General features: G+C 50.0%; 1 protein-coding gene across 5 annotated transcripts in view; it reads left to right on the top strand.

Annotated features, from left to right (window-relative positions):
- The first annotated feature begins 95 nt into the window (after positions 1 to 95).
- The window catches only part of MXI1 (MAX interactor 1, dimerization protein), a 48,829-nt gene continuing 31,871 nt past the window's right edge, over positions 96 to 17,053 (top strand). For 2 of the 5 annotated variants that reach the window (XM_026069589.1, XM_026069590.1), the window contains exons 1-3: positions 96 to 541; positions 1,188 to 1,320; positions 2,574 to 2,810. In XM_026069589.1, coding sequence (XP_025925374.1) covers positions 469 to 541; positions 1,188 to 1,320; positions 2,574 to 2,810 — 443 coding nt within the window. In that variant the 5' untranslated portion in view covers positions 96 to 468. Of the gene's footprint in view, positions 542 to 624; positions 909 to 1,187; positions 1,321 to 2,573; positions 2,811 to 17,053 lie in introns of those variants that run through there. The other 3 variants (XM_026069585.1, XM_026069586.1, XM_026069587.1) reach the window with 3 other exon arrangements.

Genomic DNA, 17,053 nt, shown 5'->3' with positions numbered 1-17,053 from the left:
GGGGGGTGAATCCAGGCTGGAGTTGGGACATAAAATCCAGGCTGGGATTGGGGGGGGGGCCTGAATCCAGGCTGGGGTCAGGACGTTAAATCCAGGCTGGGATTTGGGGGGGGGGTTGAATCCCGGCCAGGTCCGGGGGTACAAGGGGGGCCGGGCAGCGCCAGGCCAAGGCAGGGCCGGACCAGGAGTACCTCCGGCCCCGCTGGCTCTCTGGAGGGAGGAGGAGGAGGAGGATGAAGGATCCTGGTCCTTCCTCCAGGCTCCGCTCGCGCCGTCCCTGGCTCCGGCCGCTCGGCCTCCCCTTGCCCTCTGCCGCGAGCCGAGCCGTCCCGGGCAGCGCGGCACCGCTGCGAGGAAGCGCAGGAGGTAGATAGGGAGGGACGGCGACCCCCCGCTCCGTGACCCGTCTCCGAGCAGGGGCGTGGGGGGGCCTGGCCGGCGGAGCCCCCCGCTGCCTCCCGGGGGGCCATGGAGCGGGTCCGGATGATCAACATCCAGCGGCTGCTGGAGGCGGCCGAGTACCTGGAGCGCAGGGAGCGAGGTAATGGGAGGAGGGGGGCCGGGCAGCAGCTTCCCGGCGGGAGCGGGGCCGGGGGCCGCAGTCCCCCCAGGGACGAGCCGGTCACTGGCCGAGGGGATGGGGCCAAGGGCGACGATAAATCCCTGAAGGGGCTGACGGGGCCTCCTGGAGGTCGCGGCTGAGGTGGAGGATTTCCACAGCGGAGGGGAGGTGGAGGCGAGCGAGGTTCCTTGAAGGAAAAGTGCGGTTCGGCTTGGAAGTTTCCCGCCGGGCAGGAAGGATGGTGGCGCGAGGCTCCGGTTTCGCAGAGGCCTCGATGGCCCAGGGAAGTGCGTCTGCTTTGCTCGGTGCAGGTAGCTTGAACGAGGAGAGAGAGACGAGGGAATCGGTAGGCTGTTGTGTCCGCTTTTGATGTTTTGGGGTGTTTGAGATGTAGTGTCCTTCCTCCGAGGTTGGCAGAGCCTTTGCACTCCCCCTCCTCTCTTTTCCCCACCTCCCGGTCCGCTTCCCGCTGAACGCATCGCCGGTCGTCTTCCCGTGCGCTCGTGCCGCGGGCCTCCCCGCCTGGGCTGGTGGTCGGCGTGAGGCCTGCCGACGCTGCTTTTCTTTTTTTCTTTTTCTTTGCGAATTATCCTTTTTCACACCCTGCCTGTTGGTTCTTGCACAGAGTGTGAGCACGGCTATGCCTCGACCTTTCCCTCGCTTCCAAGTCCTGGACTACCAGAGCCAAAGCCCCCGCGGAGGCTGAGCCGGGCGAGGAGACACAGCGGCGGCGGCAGCGGTGCGAGTATGGCCAACAGGTACGACGCGGGCAAGGAAGCGCGGGTGCAGGGCTGGAGGGAAGGACGGAGCTGGAAGGGGAGAGACGCTTCCCCGCAGGAAAGCTGGGAGGAAGGAGTCCGAGCGCAGGGGGATTCGGAGCTGGACACCCAGGTACAGCGTCCCGCCTGGGCCCACAGCGCTGGAGCGGAGGGGACGCGGAGGAGCTGTACCTGGAGCGGCGCAACCTGTGCTCGGACGCTGCAGAGGGAAGGGGAGCAGGGGAGAGCTGTTCGTAGGGTGTAGGGAAGGTACAGGCAATAGCTATTCCCGTTACGTCTGTTAAAGGTGACGGTGTCTCTGCAGCCCAGAAGTTGCTGCGTTTAAGGGGCAGCGTGCGCGCAGCCTGAGTGCTTCGGGAGAGTAATGATAGGCAGGATCTGAAGCAGGGAAATGATGCTTTAAAATGGATCTCCTACGGCAAACGGGGAGAGGGGGTGACTGGCTGCTGTATGCAGTGCGTTTAAAGAATCGGGTCAGGAAATTGAAGCTGTTTCACTCTGCCTTTCCGGGCAGTGGGATTTCCCAGCTTTCTGACTGCTTGGTAATTGTAGAACTCCACGTTTTTGGCACTTCCCTTATATTTCTTAGTTTGTTAAATGTGGAAGAGAAGACCGGATTAGGCCTATCGCTCGGTGCTGTGGTAGGATCTGCCTCCCCTTTCTAGCTTTTGCTTTCTTTTGCTCCTCTCTGTAAAACTGTCCAGACCTTGTTGAGACCTTCTGCGGCAGAGAAACTTAAGAAATGTAAAGCATTAAAAAAGACAATTACAAACTTGCTTCTACTGCAGCAAGGCCTGGTGCGATCCATAAAATGGTGGCAGGTTGCTCAGGTGACAAAGCTTTCCTAAGGCGAATGGGAGGGGAGCTGGGGTGTAGAGGCCCAGGGGAAAGGTGCCTTCTCTTGCTGCGATTCTGCTTCCCTGGCGTTTGATAATAACGGTTATTTGAAGTGGTGTTAGGATGCCTTGCTGTGGGGAAGTTTTCTTCCTCAGGATCGCCATGTCCTGGGCTCTTTGTCTGCTGCTTGTTTATATTTGCTTCCCTCCTTCATCCGCCCTCTCCTAATTTCAGGGTGGTTGTATTCCTTTCCTGTTTCTCGTGAACCAAAGTCCCAAATCCCAGGCACTTTGTGCTGGGAAATGACAGTAAATGCTGAACTGAGATCTGTTTTTTCCCCTCCTGGGTTTCTCACGTACTGTTATTTTTCCATCCCACACCTCTTTCTCTCGAAGGCCTTTGTCATGGCAACGTGCCCCCCTCCTGAGGAGGGCTGGAAGCACATCCCCCTCAGGAGCTCCTTCGCCTCGGGACTGGAGTGGCACGCGGAGCTCCCCGTCCCCGGGGCTGGGGCGCTCYGGGCACGCTGCAGGCACGGAGGCACGGCTCTCGCGGGGTCCCGAGGCCCGCTCGCTGCGCCGTTTGGCACGACGGGCTGTGCGCTGGGGGGAGGCGACGGAGAAGCAGAACTGGTACGTCTTAGCCTTATTCAAAATCTTCGTTATGCAAGGAATACTGAATCGTATCTCCAGCGCGAGCGGGGCAGGGTGCGTCGCCTTGCGTGCTCGCTTTGGTCCCGGGAGGCGACCAGCCTCAGGTCCGCGCTAGCTGGAGGTCGGAGCCACTCGCTCAGGGAGCTCAGCCCTCGCGTGCCGCTGGCGGTGGAAGTTTCTTTTGGCACAAGTCGCAGCAGCTCGCGCTTGCTGTGGGAGATCGCAGGCCTCCCAGGGGGCTGCGGTGCTGCGACGTGGCACCTGTGAAGTTCGGGGTGCCTCCAGATGCGCTGCGGCGTCTTGTGTGTGACGCCGAGTACAGCGTTAGCCTTGTTTAAAGGAGGGTCTGTATCATCCTTCCTGCTACAAGCGAAGGGGCAATTCAGTAAGTTGGGTCTAGTGAAGTTTGAGTGGACTTTGAATTAAACATCTAGTAGTTCTTGAGGGACCAAACTTGCATTTCGTGCTTGGATGAGAGGTTCTCTTAGATTGCTTTTGTTCCAAAATGTTTAATTAGCATAGAGAAACTATGCTTTTAGATATGGGATCTCTTACAGGTTTTGTCATTAAACATTTTGTCATGAACTGGGCTTATGAGATGCAAAGTATTTACAAAGCCTAGGTGCTCTTTATTTCATAGGTTAAATCCAAGTATTTCGCATCAGCACGTGCAACCCAGACATTACAGCTATTTCTTCCCAACAAGCACTGTGCTGTCATGGCACAGTTACCCGGAAAGCTCTGAGGAAGAGGCAGCGCAGCTCTGGATGGTGCTGGTGGAGGAAGATCTTATTCTTAGAGAAATAAAGATGGTCTTCCAGTGCCTGCAAAATAACTTTTATATTCTACCCTGAATAGGAGTGTACAGTTCGAAGAGAAAACATTGTTTCTCTAGTTCTAATCGATGATGCATTTTTAGATAAGGATGTTTTGGCTCGGGTTATCTCTTCCCTCCTTTTCTTGGTCTCAGCGCTGCAACTGGCAGCATGCAGACTGCTGCAGAGGGGAGCCCCTCTGAAATCCTTGGGGCCTTATGTAGATGTATGTATAGTATTTTGCATGGGYATTTTAAAAGCCTTTGGGATTACTGACTAGTGTTGCATGCTGTGGTGTAGATCCTGCATGCAATTAAACATGTGTGGTCTCGTTGGCTTTAGTCAGGGCTGCTTAGGTACTGGAAGTTAGGCACCTGCAGAAATACGTAAAGAATCACAGTCATTGTGACGTGGATTTCCTAGAAAACAAGGGAGACTTTTAAAAATACCCCATTTAACATAGAGATAAAAGCAAAAGGCAAAATTAAATTCTAATTTAATATGGATCAGCTCATTGGTTTGCTGTTTTGTTTTGGTTTTTTAATTATGAATCTTGAAAAGGTTATTTTTTGATTTGGGGACTGGGGTGAAAAATTAGCAGCACTTTTTTTTAACATACAATATCACTTCGTCTTCTTCCTTCTGAAGACATTTGTGAGGCAGAAGCTGAGCTCTAAAAGCTTGCTAGAGAAGTGAAGTAGACCACGCCGAGAGTACAGCTCTGTGGGTACCTTAGCTGCAGTCACTGGTCCTGGAAACTTCTCTTGGGAACTCTGCATACGCAGTTCTGAACAGACCCCRTTATTTGAAAGATTCATTGCAGTTAGGACTGGACTGGTTTGATATTTATATGTTTTGGGAGAATAATCAAGGAGGGTTTTTAATCAATTTAAATTGTTGTGTGAGCAGGAAATAAATAAACAGCAGGGATATCAAATGATTCCCCCTTCTCCCCCCAAATACAATCAATTTAATGAATTTAAGATTTATAACAGAATCTGAAATTATATTACAATATTAGATTGTCATTTATGTTTTTTAGACTTGCAGGCATATAGAAAGGCCTGTTGGTTTTCAGTCTGATCCCTGATCCTGGGGAAATGCCAGGCACCYTCCCAGTGATGCTGGGAGTCCTCGGGTCTCCCAGGAGGCCTGTGCTGTTAAGGGCACTCAAAGAACCTATTGCTCAATTCCATGGGGAAGGTTTGATATCTGTCCAGTTGCTTTTCCCTTTCATTTTCCTCTCTTCCCACTGTCCTCCCTTGTGTCTAAGGCTGCTTCCCAAGGGCCCCCAGCAGCAAACCTTTCAGACATCTGCAGCCTGGTAGCAGGCAGCCCGTAGAGCTGGGAGTCAGCAGCTCTTGCTGCAATGGGTATGGTAAGGCATTTTGGACACCTGGCGTCTTCAAAATCCAGGTGTCTGTGTTTCTTTGCTCTTCGAACTGTCCTAGTGATGCAGCTCCTCATTTTTTTTCTGTTGTGGAGGCTTCTCCCAAGAGCCAGGCCCCATTTAAAACTTTTTTTCAGACTTGTGAGTTCCATCATTTGGTTTTGTGCTGAATCTTCTTTGTAGCCGGTGGCCCTCTGCTCTCATGACCTTTAAAGCTGTCTTCAGAGGGCAGAGGGGGGCTGCAGCTATTGAAACGCGCAGGTACTGCTGCTTTTAAGCTTAGTTTGCACACAGTGCCCTGAGCAGGGGTGTGCAGAAGGTGCCTCTTGTGCCTCACGTGATGGCTTCACGTGCCACAGGTGCCCAGGCGCAGAAGCTAAAAGGATGTGGCGTCTGTAGCTGCAATACACCCTGGCTGTGTGGTGCGCGAGAAAACCTGACTTACCAGAAGAGCGTGAACCGCTGCTGTGTGACTCCCTCCGTCTGCAGGGGAGGAGTAAGGGGGCTGGCGAACACTTGCTTATACCAAGTTTTAAATATGTCTTTTCTGTTTGAGGAGCTTCTCTGCCCCCCGTTGCCCCAACAACCGAGTACCTGACGGTCTTTAGTTCTTCCTGCAGCCTCTGGAGTTAGGACTCTGCCATAATTCCTGTTTTATCGGTGGAGAGGAGGCACAGGGAGCTGAGTGGTTTGTTCATCTCATGTAAGAAGTCTGTGAAAGAGCAGGTTTCTGTGTCAGCCAGTCACTCCGCTTTTCTGCTTCAAGCCCCAACCCCTCCCTTCACATCTCCTTAGCCAGCAAAGTCCCCAAGGCTTTTTGTTGACATCTTTGCTGCTTCCTGCCCTCTCCGTTTGTTTGTTTCTGGATGGTCTTGTTATTTGTTTGGGGCCTTTTTTAGCCACTCGCGCTCACGTTGAATCACCCCTCCTCCTTGCGGGAGCTGAGTTTCRACTCCCAGCGTGTAGGTGGGTTAGGATCTGGCCTTTGCGTAGTGCGTTGGGGATGGAGACTCTGCTTTTCGGTCTTGCAGTGCCAGGGAGCTCTGCTCATGGCTCGGGACTTGGCTTTGCTTCGTATGGTACAAACCCCCATGTGTGATACAGAGAATGGGTGGGATTTGCTGTGCCGTGTTTTGATTTATGCCATGTTTTGATAATGTACAGTGAGATTGCTATCTGTAATCATCATGCTGTTACCTGAAATTTTGTCTAGAAGTGGTTGAATATGCTAGTTTCCTTTCCAAGAAAGGAAAAATGGACAAGGTTGAGCTGTTAAGGAGCACGTCTTTGCGTTAGAGTTGCTAAGGGGGTTTGGCTGGCAGTATTGCCTATAGTAAGGTGCGAGCATGGCTTCTCTCTGAAAAGGCAAGATGACAGTTGAATTTTAGGCTGGGAAAATGGATTGCTGGTCCATCCTCTTTCCTTGGTCCAATTGGCAAGATAAGCATAAAAACTTTACCTCTGGCTCTTCTTTCCTGGCGAGGACCTGTGCTCAAGCCCCAGGCTGCTAGTAACACCTGCACGTTGTACAGGAGGACGAGCGGCCTTTCAGGGTCGTTTCTGGCTTCCCTGCAGCATCAATTCAGGCTATAATCTAAAGGCTGAGTGCCATAAATGAGCAAGGTCCTGAGTAAGAGAGGAACTATGTCAAACGCATGATGGGCAAAACACCCCTCGTTTCAATCCCACTAGCTCTTGCAGGTTGGTACTTGACTGGGGTCGATCGGAGCAGCGTGGTCAGCGGGGCTGTCTTAACAAATCGCTCTGCGAGGCCTCACCACATCCCTTCTGCCTGTTCGATGTAGTTTGCAGCAATGCGATTTGCAAGTGGAGGCAAGCAAGCCGAGCGACGCTGGGGTTTCTGAAGCCGCTGGTACCGAGTTGTGCCTTTCCTTGTCTGTGCTGATCTGTGTGAGAAGCTGAGATCCCGCCAGTGATTTGGGCAAAAAAGTATCCAGTGTGGATAAGGTTTTGCACACAGTGTCTTCTCGGTGATGTTTGGCTCTGCTATGCCACAACTGACAGGTCACCGAGTGAAACACAGAAAGTGAGGGTGAACCCAGCAAAAGTCCCGAGAAGCATAAATCCCTCTCCCTAGTGAGGAATGAGGTCCCCGAAAGCACCCCAGTTTGGTATGGCGCTTCCCAGTGGGGAACCTTCTGTGTTCCCCTCCGTCACCCTATTTATTTTACAGCCCTCCAAGTGGGAAGACCCCAGAGTTGTGGTTCCTGTTTTCCTTTGTATATGAGTAATATAGGCACACAAATACAGGGAGATCTGTGTGGCAGGGGATCTGTGCAGAAGGCCACAATTCTGAGCTGAATTTATACGTGGACACCTTCAGTAGGTGTAAATATAATTTACAGCCTCTTGAGACTGCCTAAGTTATTCATGGAGTCCTTTGTGTAAACCAGAATCAGGCCCGGCTGCTGATCTTATCTGCAACTCGGCTATAATTCACTGCTGCAGCATCTGTCTTCCGTGAAGCGTTGCTCTCTATGGTTGAATGCTTGCGATCCCGCTGTCCTCCCCGATTTGGAGGGAGTCTCCACAGGAATGTGCCGCTTTGCAGCAGCGGGACTGTTAGGCAGGGTTCACGCTGTGTGTGTTGCGGTGCTACCCAGGTGCACTTCTGTTGCGACCACTGCTGGCTGATTTGCAGTGATGATAGTGGTGCTGGTGCAGCGAGGAGAAACTTCAGGTTTTGGTGCCAGCGTCTCTTGAAACATGCAGTTTCCCAGCTGCTAAAGAGATCTGGTGTCCTGAGATGGTGGGGAGGATATTTGGGCCAAATTTGGAATTGCTCATCCTGTGTTTCTGCTAAGGAACATTGTATTCAGTGCACAGTCGATTCCCTGGTTTAATTAGTATTCCTTATTTGTTAGGTTTTTTTCATCTCACCCTGCTTCTACACTTGCTGTATCCTCTTCTCTCTGCAATGACTCATCCATAACACATGCAGGGATTTATCCTTGGTGCTTTTGTTTAAGCTGACCCTTTGGTTAACAGCGACTTGGTTGTCACCCGTCATGTTGTTACCATTGGCTCCCCCGTCTGCGGGTAAGACTGACTTTTTCCTTTCTTGCTCCTGGTTGATCTTTCAAATACATTTCTCTTCCTGACCCAAGCAATTCAGTCCATCTTTGCCTATCGTGCTGCTGAGTTAGTTGTCTTGTGTGTTGGAGCTGCTGCTGTTCTTTATCTTCTGGTCCTTCCTGACAAACTTCTGCCCGAATTCAGAGGCTGGCTTCTGTTCGCTCTCTTCTTGAGAGAGTTGGCTCCTCCTGCCTCTGCCCTCTGCACCAACAAAGATAGGATTTGTTTTTGTTGACTGTTTTGAGCTCTCTTGATTAGAGGCTGCGGGTCTCTGGGGCTTTGCACTTGGCTGGCCTTTGCCTGGATCTCTTCGTTACGAGACACTGTCTCGTTGATCAGCTTGGAGGGAACAGGCCTGCTTTTTCCATCCCTCTGGATATATTCCCATCTCTCATTTCTGTGCTGCCTTCTGTACTTGCATTCTCTGTTCTGCGTGTGATTTCACTTCAGTATTGCTGCTTTATGAATCCAGTTTGAAGTAGTCTAGATGATTTTCAGCATTATCTTAATTGCTTGCTATTTCTTTGCTTGCTCTCTAACAAGCAGGCATGTGAACTGAGAGCATTTCTCTTGCCTTGGTTTTGATTAAAGTTCTTCTGCATCAGATACTTGATTATTTTCTGAGCACTTCTAGTTTATCTCCTTTCTTCTTTTACACCATTGAGAAGAGGGTATTTACTGAGTGCCAGAAGTCATGGACAGGGAGAGGTGACACTGGGATGGCTGTTGAGACTGTTACCCCAGTGGCCATTGCCATGCCGCTGGGGCAGCCAGTTGTTTATAAAGCAGTTTATAGACATGGCAGGGTAAAATGGCACCAGTTCCAGTTTGCCTTGARAAGCGGGGCTACAAACTGCAGCTGTTTGTGAACTGCTTCACAGGTCGCCTGGCCATCTGGGAGCAGCAGGAGGTAGCAACCTTGCTGCCTTTGTGGTATTTGCTGCTGCTTAAGAGCCAGAACTGCAAGAACAGAGCAAATCAGTGCACTTTCCTTTTCTCAGCCTTCCTTTTTCATGGATCTATCTCCTAAATGCTAGACAGGTTTGTCCTTGTAGACAGAATATAATCCTGGATATCAGGAGATCTGGGTTCTCTTCTTGATTTTGTTACAGCCTGTGTAAGTCTCTGTACCTCAGTTTCCTTAATACAATATGTAGATAATTGAATTATTGTATTTACCTCTTTTCAAATATGCTTCCCCTCCCTGCATCTGCAGACACAGTATTGCAGCAATATAGTTGTAACATGAGAGATAACTAACGAGTGTAAATAGAAGTGAAGAAAGTCTGGTCTGGCCCAGAGCCATGCAAATGCCATCAGTTTCTTTTCAAACAAAGTGAGTTTCAGCCAGGTGGCATTTACTCAAAAAGCCTCATTTTCCCCAGTGAATCTGAAGGCAGTTTCCTTAGGCCAGAAGGTGTGTGTTGTGGTGAAGTGTGCGTTCCCCAAACAGACTGTTGCTTTGCAAATGACACTGCTAAGGCTATTTCTGGATGTGACCATCTTCCTCTAAAGGGTAATGTTATGTGTGGGAAGAAGCACGGTATAGGGCAAAGGGCTGACGTGCTGGGCCCTTGGATCCTTTCCTGAGTCTGCCACTGCAGGCTGCAAGAGCTGGGCACGTCAGATGATCTACATGGGTCCCACCATCTGTACGTTACATGGTTCCCACCATCTGTACATTGGGGTAATCCTGCTTTCAGGAAGCAGCATCAGTGTTTAGGAGCTTATGTCTGTTTGAAAGAAAATGGGACTTAGGATCCTAGAGTGTCTTAGGTGGGTTTGAAAATTGTCCCCAGTGCCTTTACTCTCTTTCTGTAAATCATTGGTGCCGCCTTGTTGGCACCAGTAACTATCATACTGGTTCTGGTGCCTCTTTGGAAGGGACTGAGGCCCTGACCTTGCAAGGGGACTCCTGTGGAGCCTGCTGAAATCGGTGGGGCAGAGGGCAGGGGCCATGCAGAGCCTCCTGCAGTGTTGGTTCTTACCCTGCTCTCTAATACGCTTCAACATTAAACAGAGATAATTCTGTTAGCAGAGATATTAAGGTGTTAGCAGGGGTTTGTGCATTGTTCTGTTTAAATAATTCATTTTGCTTCAAATGATCTGTTCATGATGATTGTGTAGTGAGGTGCCTAGGGAGGTTGTGCTTCCCAAGCAGCACCTGAGAGAGATCCTAGGGTCAGCACACGCATGACCTGAGTGCGAGTAAGYGTCTGTATTTCGCTCTCCTCATTCTGTGCTTTCAACTTCTTCGTTCGTGTGGGGAGCTTGGAGGTGCTGTGGTAAAGCCACCTGATATTTTGCCTCCTCAGGTCCTGAAAAAACATCATTTTGATAGGTTTTAAAAAAAAAAAAAAATCAAGAATCTGTCTGCAAGAAGTTCAAATTCCCTTGTATCATGGATCATAGACAGGGATTTCTCCTTTCTGAAAAAGGAATTTGCTTTTTTCTAACCTGTGAGAACCCACCTGAATTTGGCCAAATTCTAAGTCATTATAGAAGCTGTCAGCTGTGGCGTGTTCAAGGGAGGTGGGCTAGAGTTTCTCTACTGAAATGGCTAAGATACCTCCCAGTCGAACACGCGTCACCCTTTGTGTCTGAGCTGCATGTGCACCAGCGCCTTCTGATAYGGTTAACTGTGGGTTGGGAAGGTGGGAAGTGGTTTCTGTAGGATCTGCACTCGCTTGTCACACAAGTTAGAAGGCAGGTGATAAAGCAGTGAATAGCCCTCTGGACAACTCGTTTCACTCCTGACCCCTCACAGCAGCCCAGTGTGAACGCTCAGCAAGTCACTTTAAGCCCAGCTTGTCATCAGAGACCCCCAAATAGCCCATTCCTGTGAATTTTTTTTTCCCCCCAAGGTGCGAGCCTGGGATCTGAGTTACGGAAGTGCTGACAATGCGCAGCCGCGGGGAGCATCAGTGGGAGCAATGCTTTGAACCTGTAAAGTGGCCCAGAAAACCAGGCCCTGGGGGTCTTCCTCGAGGCACCCAGAGGGACAAGAAACCGCGACTCTGACTACTCTCTTTCTCAGCCTCCCACTTGGAAAACAAGGGTGCCTGACAATAAACATGTTTGTGAGCTGCTTAGCCGCTGCTCTCCGTGAGACTGTAGAAAAGCCTGTAAGGAAACCACTGGTTCTGTATTCAGAGCAGCGCTTGGCTTGGCGCCACGCATTGAACAATGAGGAGAAAACAAAATATTGAATAGCTGCTTGTTCAGCAAACCCAGTTCCTCTTGGCCACGCAGGGCCCGGGGCGAGTGAGTGTGTGTGGTGGGGCAGTTTCCCCTTGGCACTTGGGGCTAGGACCAGCCTCTGCATGGGAGTTTCAGGTGGTATAGGAGRAGGAGCAGGAGACGTGCACGGTGGCTCCCAGCTGGCAGGACAGGGAAAGAAGCCAGCTGGGGGCTGCTTTGCAGGCCCCAGAGCACAGCAGTGAATGCAGAACAACCTTCTTGCTGTTCCACAGCCTGGCTTGGAAAACCCTTCCCCTGCTGAGCGCTGCCTTGTGCAGCTAATTGGGGTGTCTCTCTGGCTGCGGGGTCAGAAGCTGTGGTTGGGTAGAGCCCAGCTCTGGGACCGAGAGACTCGTGGTGCTCAGCGAGGAAGAGGAGTCTTCCTGCTGCCTCCTCCCTTGTGTTGAGAAAGCAGAACATGCGACACCAGCCCAGAGCTCTGTCTGGGGCTGCTGCCGCGGTTCCTTCTCCACCTGAAGGTTATGCCTGATGTGTCTTATCAGATGAGTTTTATCAGTAAAACAGTATTCCTTGGCTCTGTGCTCCCTCTTTAGATTCTTCTCTGGCGCCTCATACCATGGTGTCTGAGTACAGAGTTGGCTCTCTTAGCTGGGCAGGGCGCAAGGGGTGGTTTAGGGTTCGAAGTTTTTTTCACTTTCCCACTTACAGCGTCCATTGATTATGTGATTTCTCCTTTTGGACCCAAGAATCGGATGGCACAAATATCCTTGTTAGATGTCTCTCTGGGAGGCCTGAGAACAGCGAGCCACTGATGCGGTGCTTATCCTGGGACTTAGGGAACCCAAGTTCAGTACCCTGCTGTGCCACAGGCTCTTGTGTGACCTTGGGAAAATCGGTTAGCTTTTCTGTGCATTGGTGTCGTGGTCCCTCTGCATTAAAAAGTGACAGRAATAGTTCATTTCAGAGATGTTGCAGACAGAAATAATGATAATGAGATGCAGGTACCAAACTAAGACGGGCTGTGTAAATACTGGAGATGGCTTTGAAGGTGTTTAATTCTTTAAGGATTGTGTGCGGTCTGCCTTTTAAAGTTGGTGGTTTTGACTGAGTGTTGCAGGAGGCTTTCAGGACAGGGTAGAAACCGTGGGCTAGGTGACTTGCTGCAGATGCAAACCACATGGAGGAACTCCTCCTTGTCGGGAGCCGAAACAGACTGTGGGGCAATTTCTCCTTTCTCAGAGATGAATAAACAGGAACAGATGCCAGTGCGGTTGCGTCCCCTTCTCTGCTGGAGACTGAGAATGTGAACTTCGAAGAAGGACTGGCTTGATCCTGGGAAAACAGCTTTGATCGGAGCCTTGGGAGGAATCTGATACCATGTCAGTTTAAGAGCGACAGAAAAGCTAGCCAGAGTTTGGGGCCAGGTTAATCTGGTGCATCTCCACTGACGTCAGTGAGAAGGTGAAACATAGCCTGTTCTGTCTCCTCAGTTCAGCTCCTTGTGGTGAAGCCTTCACTGTGGACCTCAAGGCCAGACTGGGGGGGGGGGGGTCTTGAGATAATAATGACTAAGAAAACTTTTGGCTCTAGTGTTACTTGCAAGGAAATGTTTTGTTAGATTCCCTAAGCAAGGCTGAGGGGAGGCTGTAGTTGGACTGGAGGCTGGTATTCGCAGAGAGTGTAAGGGCATAGCAGAAGGACATGTGCTCCGGCTGTGCCATCTCTTGTTCAGCTGCATCCTGCTCTTAACCGTACAAGCTGTTGGCAGCATGAGTAACATAAGGCTGCTGTGTTCCTGGGACTCCATGCGGTCCTCTGGGACCAAGGGTCCTGGGCCTCCTGGAAGCGAGGTGGGTTCACAGTTCCCTTGGAAACTCCATCCTTGAGTGTCTCCATCTTGACAGAAAGATTTGACTCTTGCGCAGCAGCTATCTAATCATGGTTTGTCTTACTATTGGGCTGAAGGTCTCACCTGCTGCAGCTGATGGAGCTTTTCTGTAGATTTCTCAGGTTGTGCCTTGTGCCCTTGATTTTGTAGACTAGTTATGGTGTTGGTCTACTGCTGTTTGAAACGCTGGCAAAACACTGGGATTCTTTAGCCAGTGGGTTTTGTTTTGTTCACACAGGTCAGTAAGTTGATTTAAAATTTAAAAAATCATACTTCCTTTTTGGTTTTTTTGTCCTGTCATTTGGCAGTTTCCAGTAGAAGTTCTTTTTGAGGAAGAAAAAGGAGAGAGCAGTAGCTTAATTCAGTTTTTCCCAGAGGGTTGATTTTCAGCTTGGGGAATGGAAGAAGGCATTTCCTGGAGGAGAATTTGGTGGTCGGGTGAACAGATGTCAACAGAGGCAGAAGGTGGGAGAGGACTGTAAAAAGAAGGAGATTGTGTTTGGTGTGGTGATGCATAAGCAGCAGGGGTGGCTGCTACCTGGGCAGCATAAGGTAAGACAGAAAACGGTTGGCCTGGATGGATGGTCTTAGTGCTTTGCTAAACACAGTTAAGGTAACCATGCATCGGTTTGCACAAGCTGATGGAGTATTTCTTTCATGATTAATGTCTTGCTAGAGCAGAGCGGGGTGAGTTATGGGTCTGATTTGGAGGACGTGCACCGGCTTTGTGTTGCCGTTACGGACGTGTATTTGAAGAGCTGATTCCCCCCTGCGCCGGTACCTGCAGCAGGGATGGCCGGCAGCACCTCCTGAGCCCCAGGTATCTCTGCTGTGGTGGAGATGCAGCTCTGGGAGTCCTGCGCGCTGCTGAACCCAGAGCCGGTGCCAGATACAGGCAGGAGGGCGGTCAGGTCGAAGGAGATGCCAGGGTCCTTGGGTCTAAACGCCACCTGCCTATGATGTAGGACAAGGACACTTGACTGTTGCCTTTTCCAAGTAAAAGGTAGTTACCTCTTTAAGAAACCAAAACAAAATGCAGATACACTGCAAATGCATTTGTTGGGCTATTTATCAATGTTAAACGTGTAGAACAGAAAGGTCAGTTGTGTTTAATGTCATGTGGCAGCTTTGTGATTGTGATTACCGTGAAAGCACCAGTGAAATATGAATTCAGTGCTCTTTGGAGCCTGTTCCTCCCCAACACGGTTTGTTTTGCTGGCTTACCTGTGCTCTGGGAAAGTTTGGCAGCCCCTGCCCTGGCATGAGGGATTTCGTTCAAATAAAGAAAATGGGCTAAACTGATAAATTATTTACAATGTCTCATTCACTGAGGTAATTCAGTGTAGCTTAATGTTTCAGGGACACCTTGTTGCAAGGTTGGATAGCAAGAATCACAGTAAGAGATGCAGAGAGGTGGTTGCATCTGACCTTAAGTTGGAGTGACTGACAGTCGCTGCTCTGCGTGTTTCTCGTTATTTCGTGTGCCGTTTCGGATATCCAGGAAAAGGAACGACCAACTTCAGTTTCTCCTCTTTCAGCTTCATGTTTTTTAAAACCGTGATGGGGCCTGCTTGCTGTTTTTGTTGCTGTTTTCTTGGCTCCTATACGTTAAGCTTGCAAAGCTCGCTCCTGATCTCCTGCTGAGCTGTTTTCAAATGCAGCCGTCAGGAGGCTCCTCCTTAGGTAGCGTTCCTTACATTTTTAGGCACTGTTACCAGTTTGGATGTTTTCTTGTTAGAGAACTGACTGCTGTAGAAATCTGGCTTTTAAGAGCAAACCCTGCAGTTTGGGCTGAGCTGCCTTTCAGCTGCGGCTGAGGCTTCGAGCCGGGCAGGCTGGAGGCAGTGCCGGTACCTGGACTTGGGCTCTCCTTTGGCTCTGAACGCGCCTGTCCCTGTGTGGCGGCGGCTGCAGCTCTGTGCCGGAGGCAAGGTCCGGCTCACGCCGTCCGGCTGGCGGCGGGGACATGAGCTCCTCGGGTCTGGGCTCCGCAGCGGTGTCCTTACGTTACTGCATGACCCAGGCTGCAAGTGACCACCAAGGGCAGCAAAGCAACGTTTCAGTGAAGGCACCGGTTCCCTGCTCTTGTAAATGCAAAATGTTACAAGTAACCCTGAAAAGTTCCTCAAGTGTTGTGACRCTTTACAGCCGTGGTGGTCATCTCTAAACTCATCAAAAAGCTGGTGATGTCCTGCAAGGATGGAGCTTGGAGTTCAGTGTGGCGACACTGTCTAGGTGCCCAGCTGGTGGTGAGACCACCTTAGCTAAAGAGGTCCAGTTGCATTTGATTCTGTGGCTATTCAAAAGCTTTTTTCTGAATGCAGCATCAGTAGAGGTTCCTGTATCTTTTTTTTTTCTACTGCACTGACAGCACTGTCCTTGTTTAACTCCAAATAAATCTTAGTAACATGTGCAACCCAAGGACAAGGGGAGAAAATCTCTTGATCAGGAACTACAGAAAGTGAAATGAATTATGAGCAGAAGATGGAGGGTTTTTTTCTCTGTCCGTTGTCCAGGCTAAGGGAAACTGGCACAGAAAATGCAAGTTAGAGAACTGGGGGGGAGAGGGGGGACTGTGGGTTTTTTTTGTTTGTTTGTTTGTTTTTCTTACATTTAGATGAAAGGAAAATTTAAAACTTTTCCAAACGTCCTCAGTAAGACTAAGCAAAGCAGAGACAATAGCGGTAGCATTCCCATAGGATTCATTTAGCATTGCTGAGATTCTTTTGTTTGCGTGCAGCCGCAGTGAGAAAGTGTTTGAGGGGGGTTGTTTTTTGTTTTTAATTTGCCACTGATATGGTTAAAAGTCACAGCATAAATTTCCTGACTTGGTGAAAAGCCTGTGACCCCTCTCAATTGTGGTGTTCATCAGAAAGAAGATAGGTAATAAAGAGTCTCCTGTGTGAGAGGAGCAGGGAGAACCTGCTGTTTTAATTTTGCTCACAGCAGTGGGCCAAACTTTGTTCTTTCAGTGCTGGCCTTGATAATTGGCTCGATATAATATAGGAATTCGAGCCATTGCGTGTCTCTGGCTTTATAGCTGCGAACGGAATAGCCGAGAAGAGTGCAAAGTCTCCTGCAGGAGCGTAAGGTAAATAAGATCAATAAGCCTGTTCCAAAGAACATACAGGCAGCGTTTTTAAAGGGGCCTTGGCTCAGCCTCCGGAGAGCTAATTTATACCCAGTTGCATTCAAGTTGCCCGGACAAATGGATTTTGCTGGTTTAGACTCCATGGAGGATATGGTTTTGGTTTGGGGAGCCTTCTCTGGTTGTGTTTGTGTCTGATTCCTGGGAAGCAGCCTCAAGGGGCTCAGTGTTCCTGGGGAGGGGGAATGAAAGGATTTGCTCTGGGAGTTTCCTCCACTTGAGGAGTTTGGCTGTAGTGTCCTTTGCCCTCAAGGAACCCCGTGTCCCCCTGCACAGTGGACATTGCACAGTCATACAGTAAAGTTGGGCTTTTTTTCCCACCAGTTGCCCGCAGCTCTCAGCCGTGGCTGGCTAAGACTCGTTTGCGTCGTTTTTTGCAGACGTCCGCAGTTTATCCGTCATCTTCGCCGAGGTTCCAACACCTGTTAAGCGTTCCTCCTCCCTTTTTTGGAGAAGCGTTTAATTATTACAGGGTTTCCCTCGGAGCACATCCTTCATTCAGTTCCCTAATTGTAGAATTCTCTGCGGGATTCTCCAGATGGGGGATAGAGGATAATCTTCTCAGAGCTCCGGAAGAAATGTGATGCCAAATTACAGAAAATAGATCCTTTTTATTAAGCTCTTGGGCTCCTTTTATTTTAAGGTGACCTTCTGTTAAAGAGACGTGTTGGATAAATGGCTATC

Source organism: Apteryx rowi, unplaced genomic scaffold, assembly GCF_003343035.1.
Source record: "Apteryx rowi isolate R43461 unplaced genomic scaffold, aptRow1 scaffold_3, whole genome shotgun sequence".
Taxonomy (NCBI): Eukaryota; Metazoa; Chordata; class Aves; order Apterygiformes; family Apterygidae; genus Apteryx; species Apteryx rowi.
The sequence above is the reverse complement of the archived record's forward strand: the minus strand, read 5'-3'. Positions and strand labels throughout refer to the sequence as shown.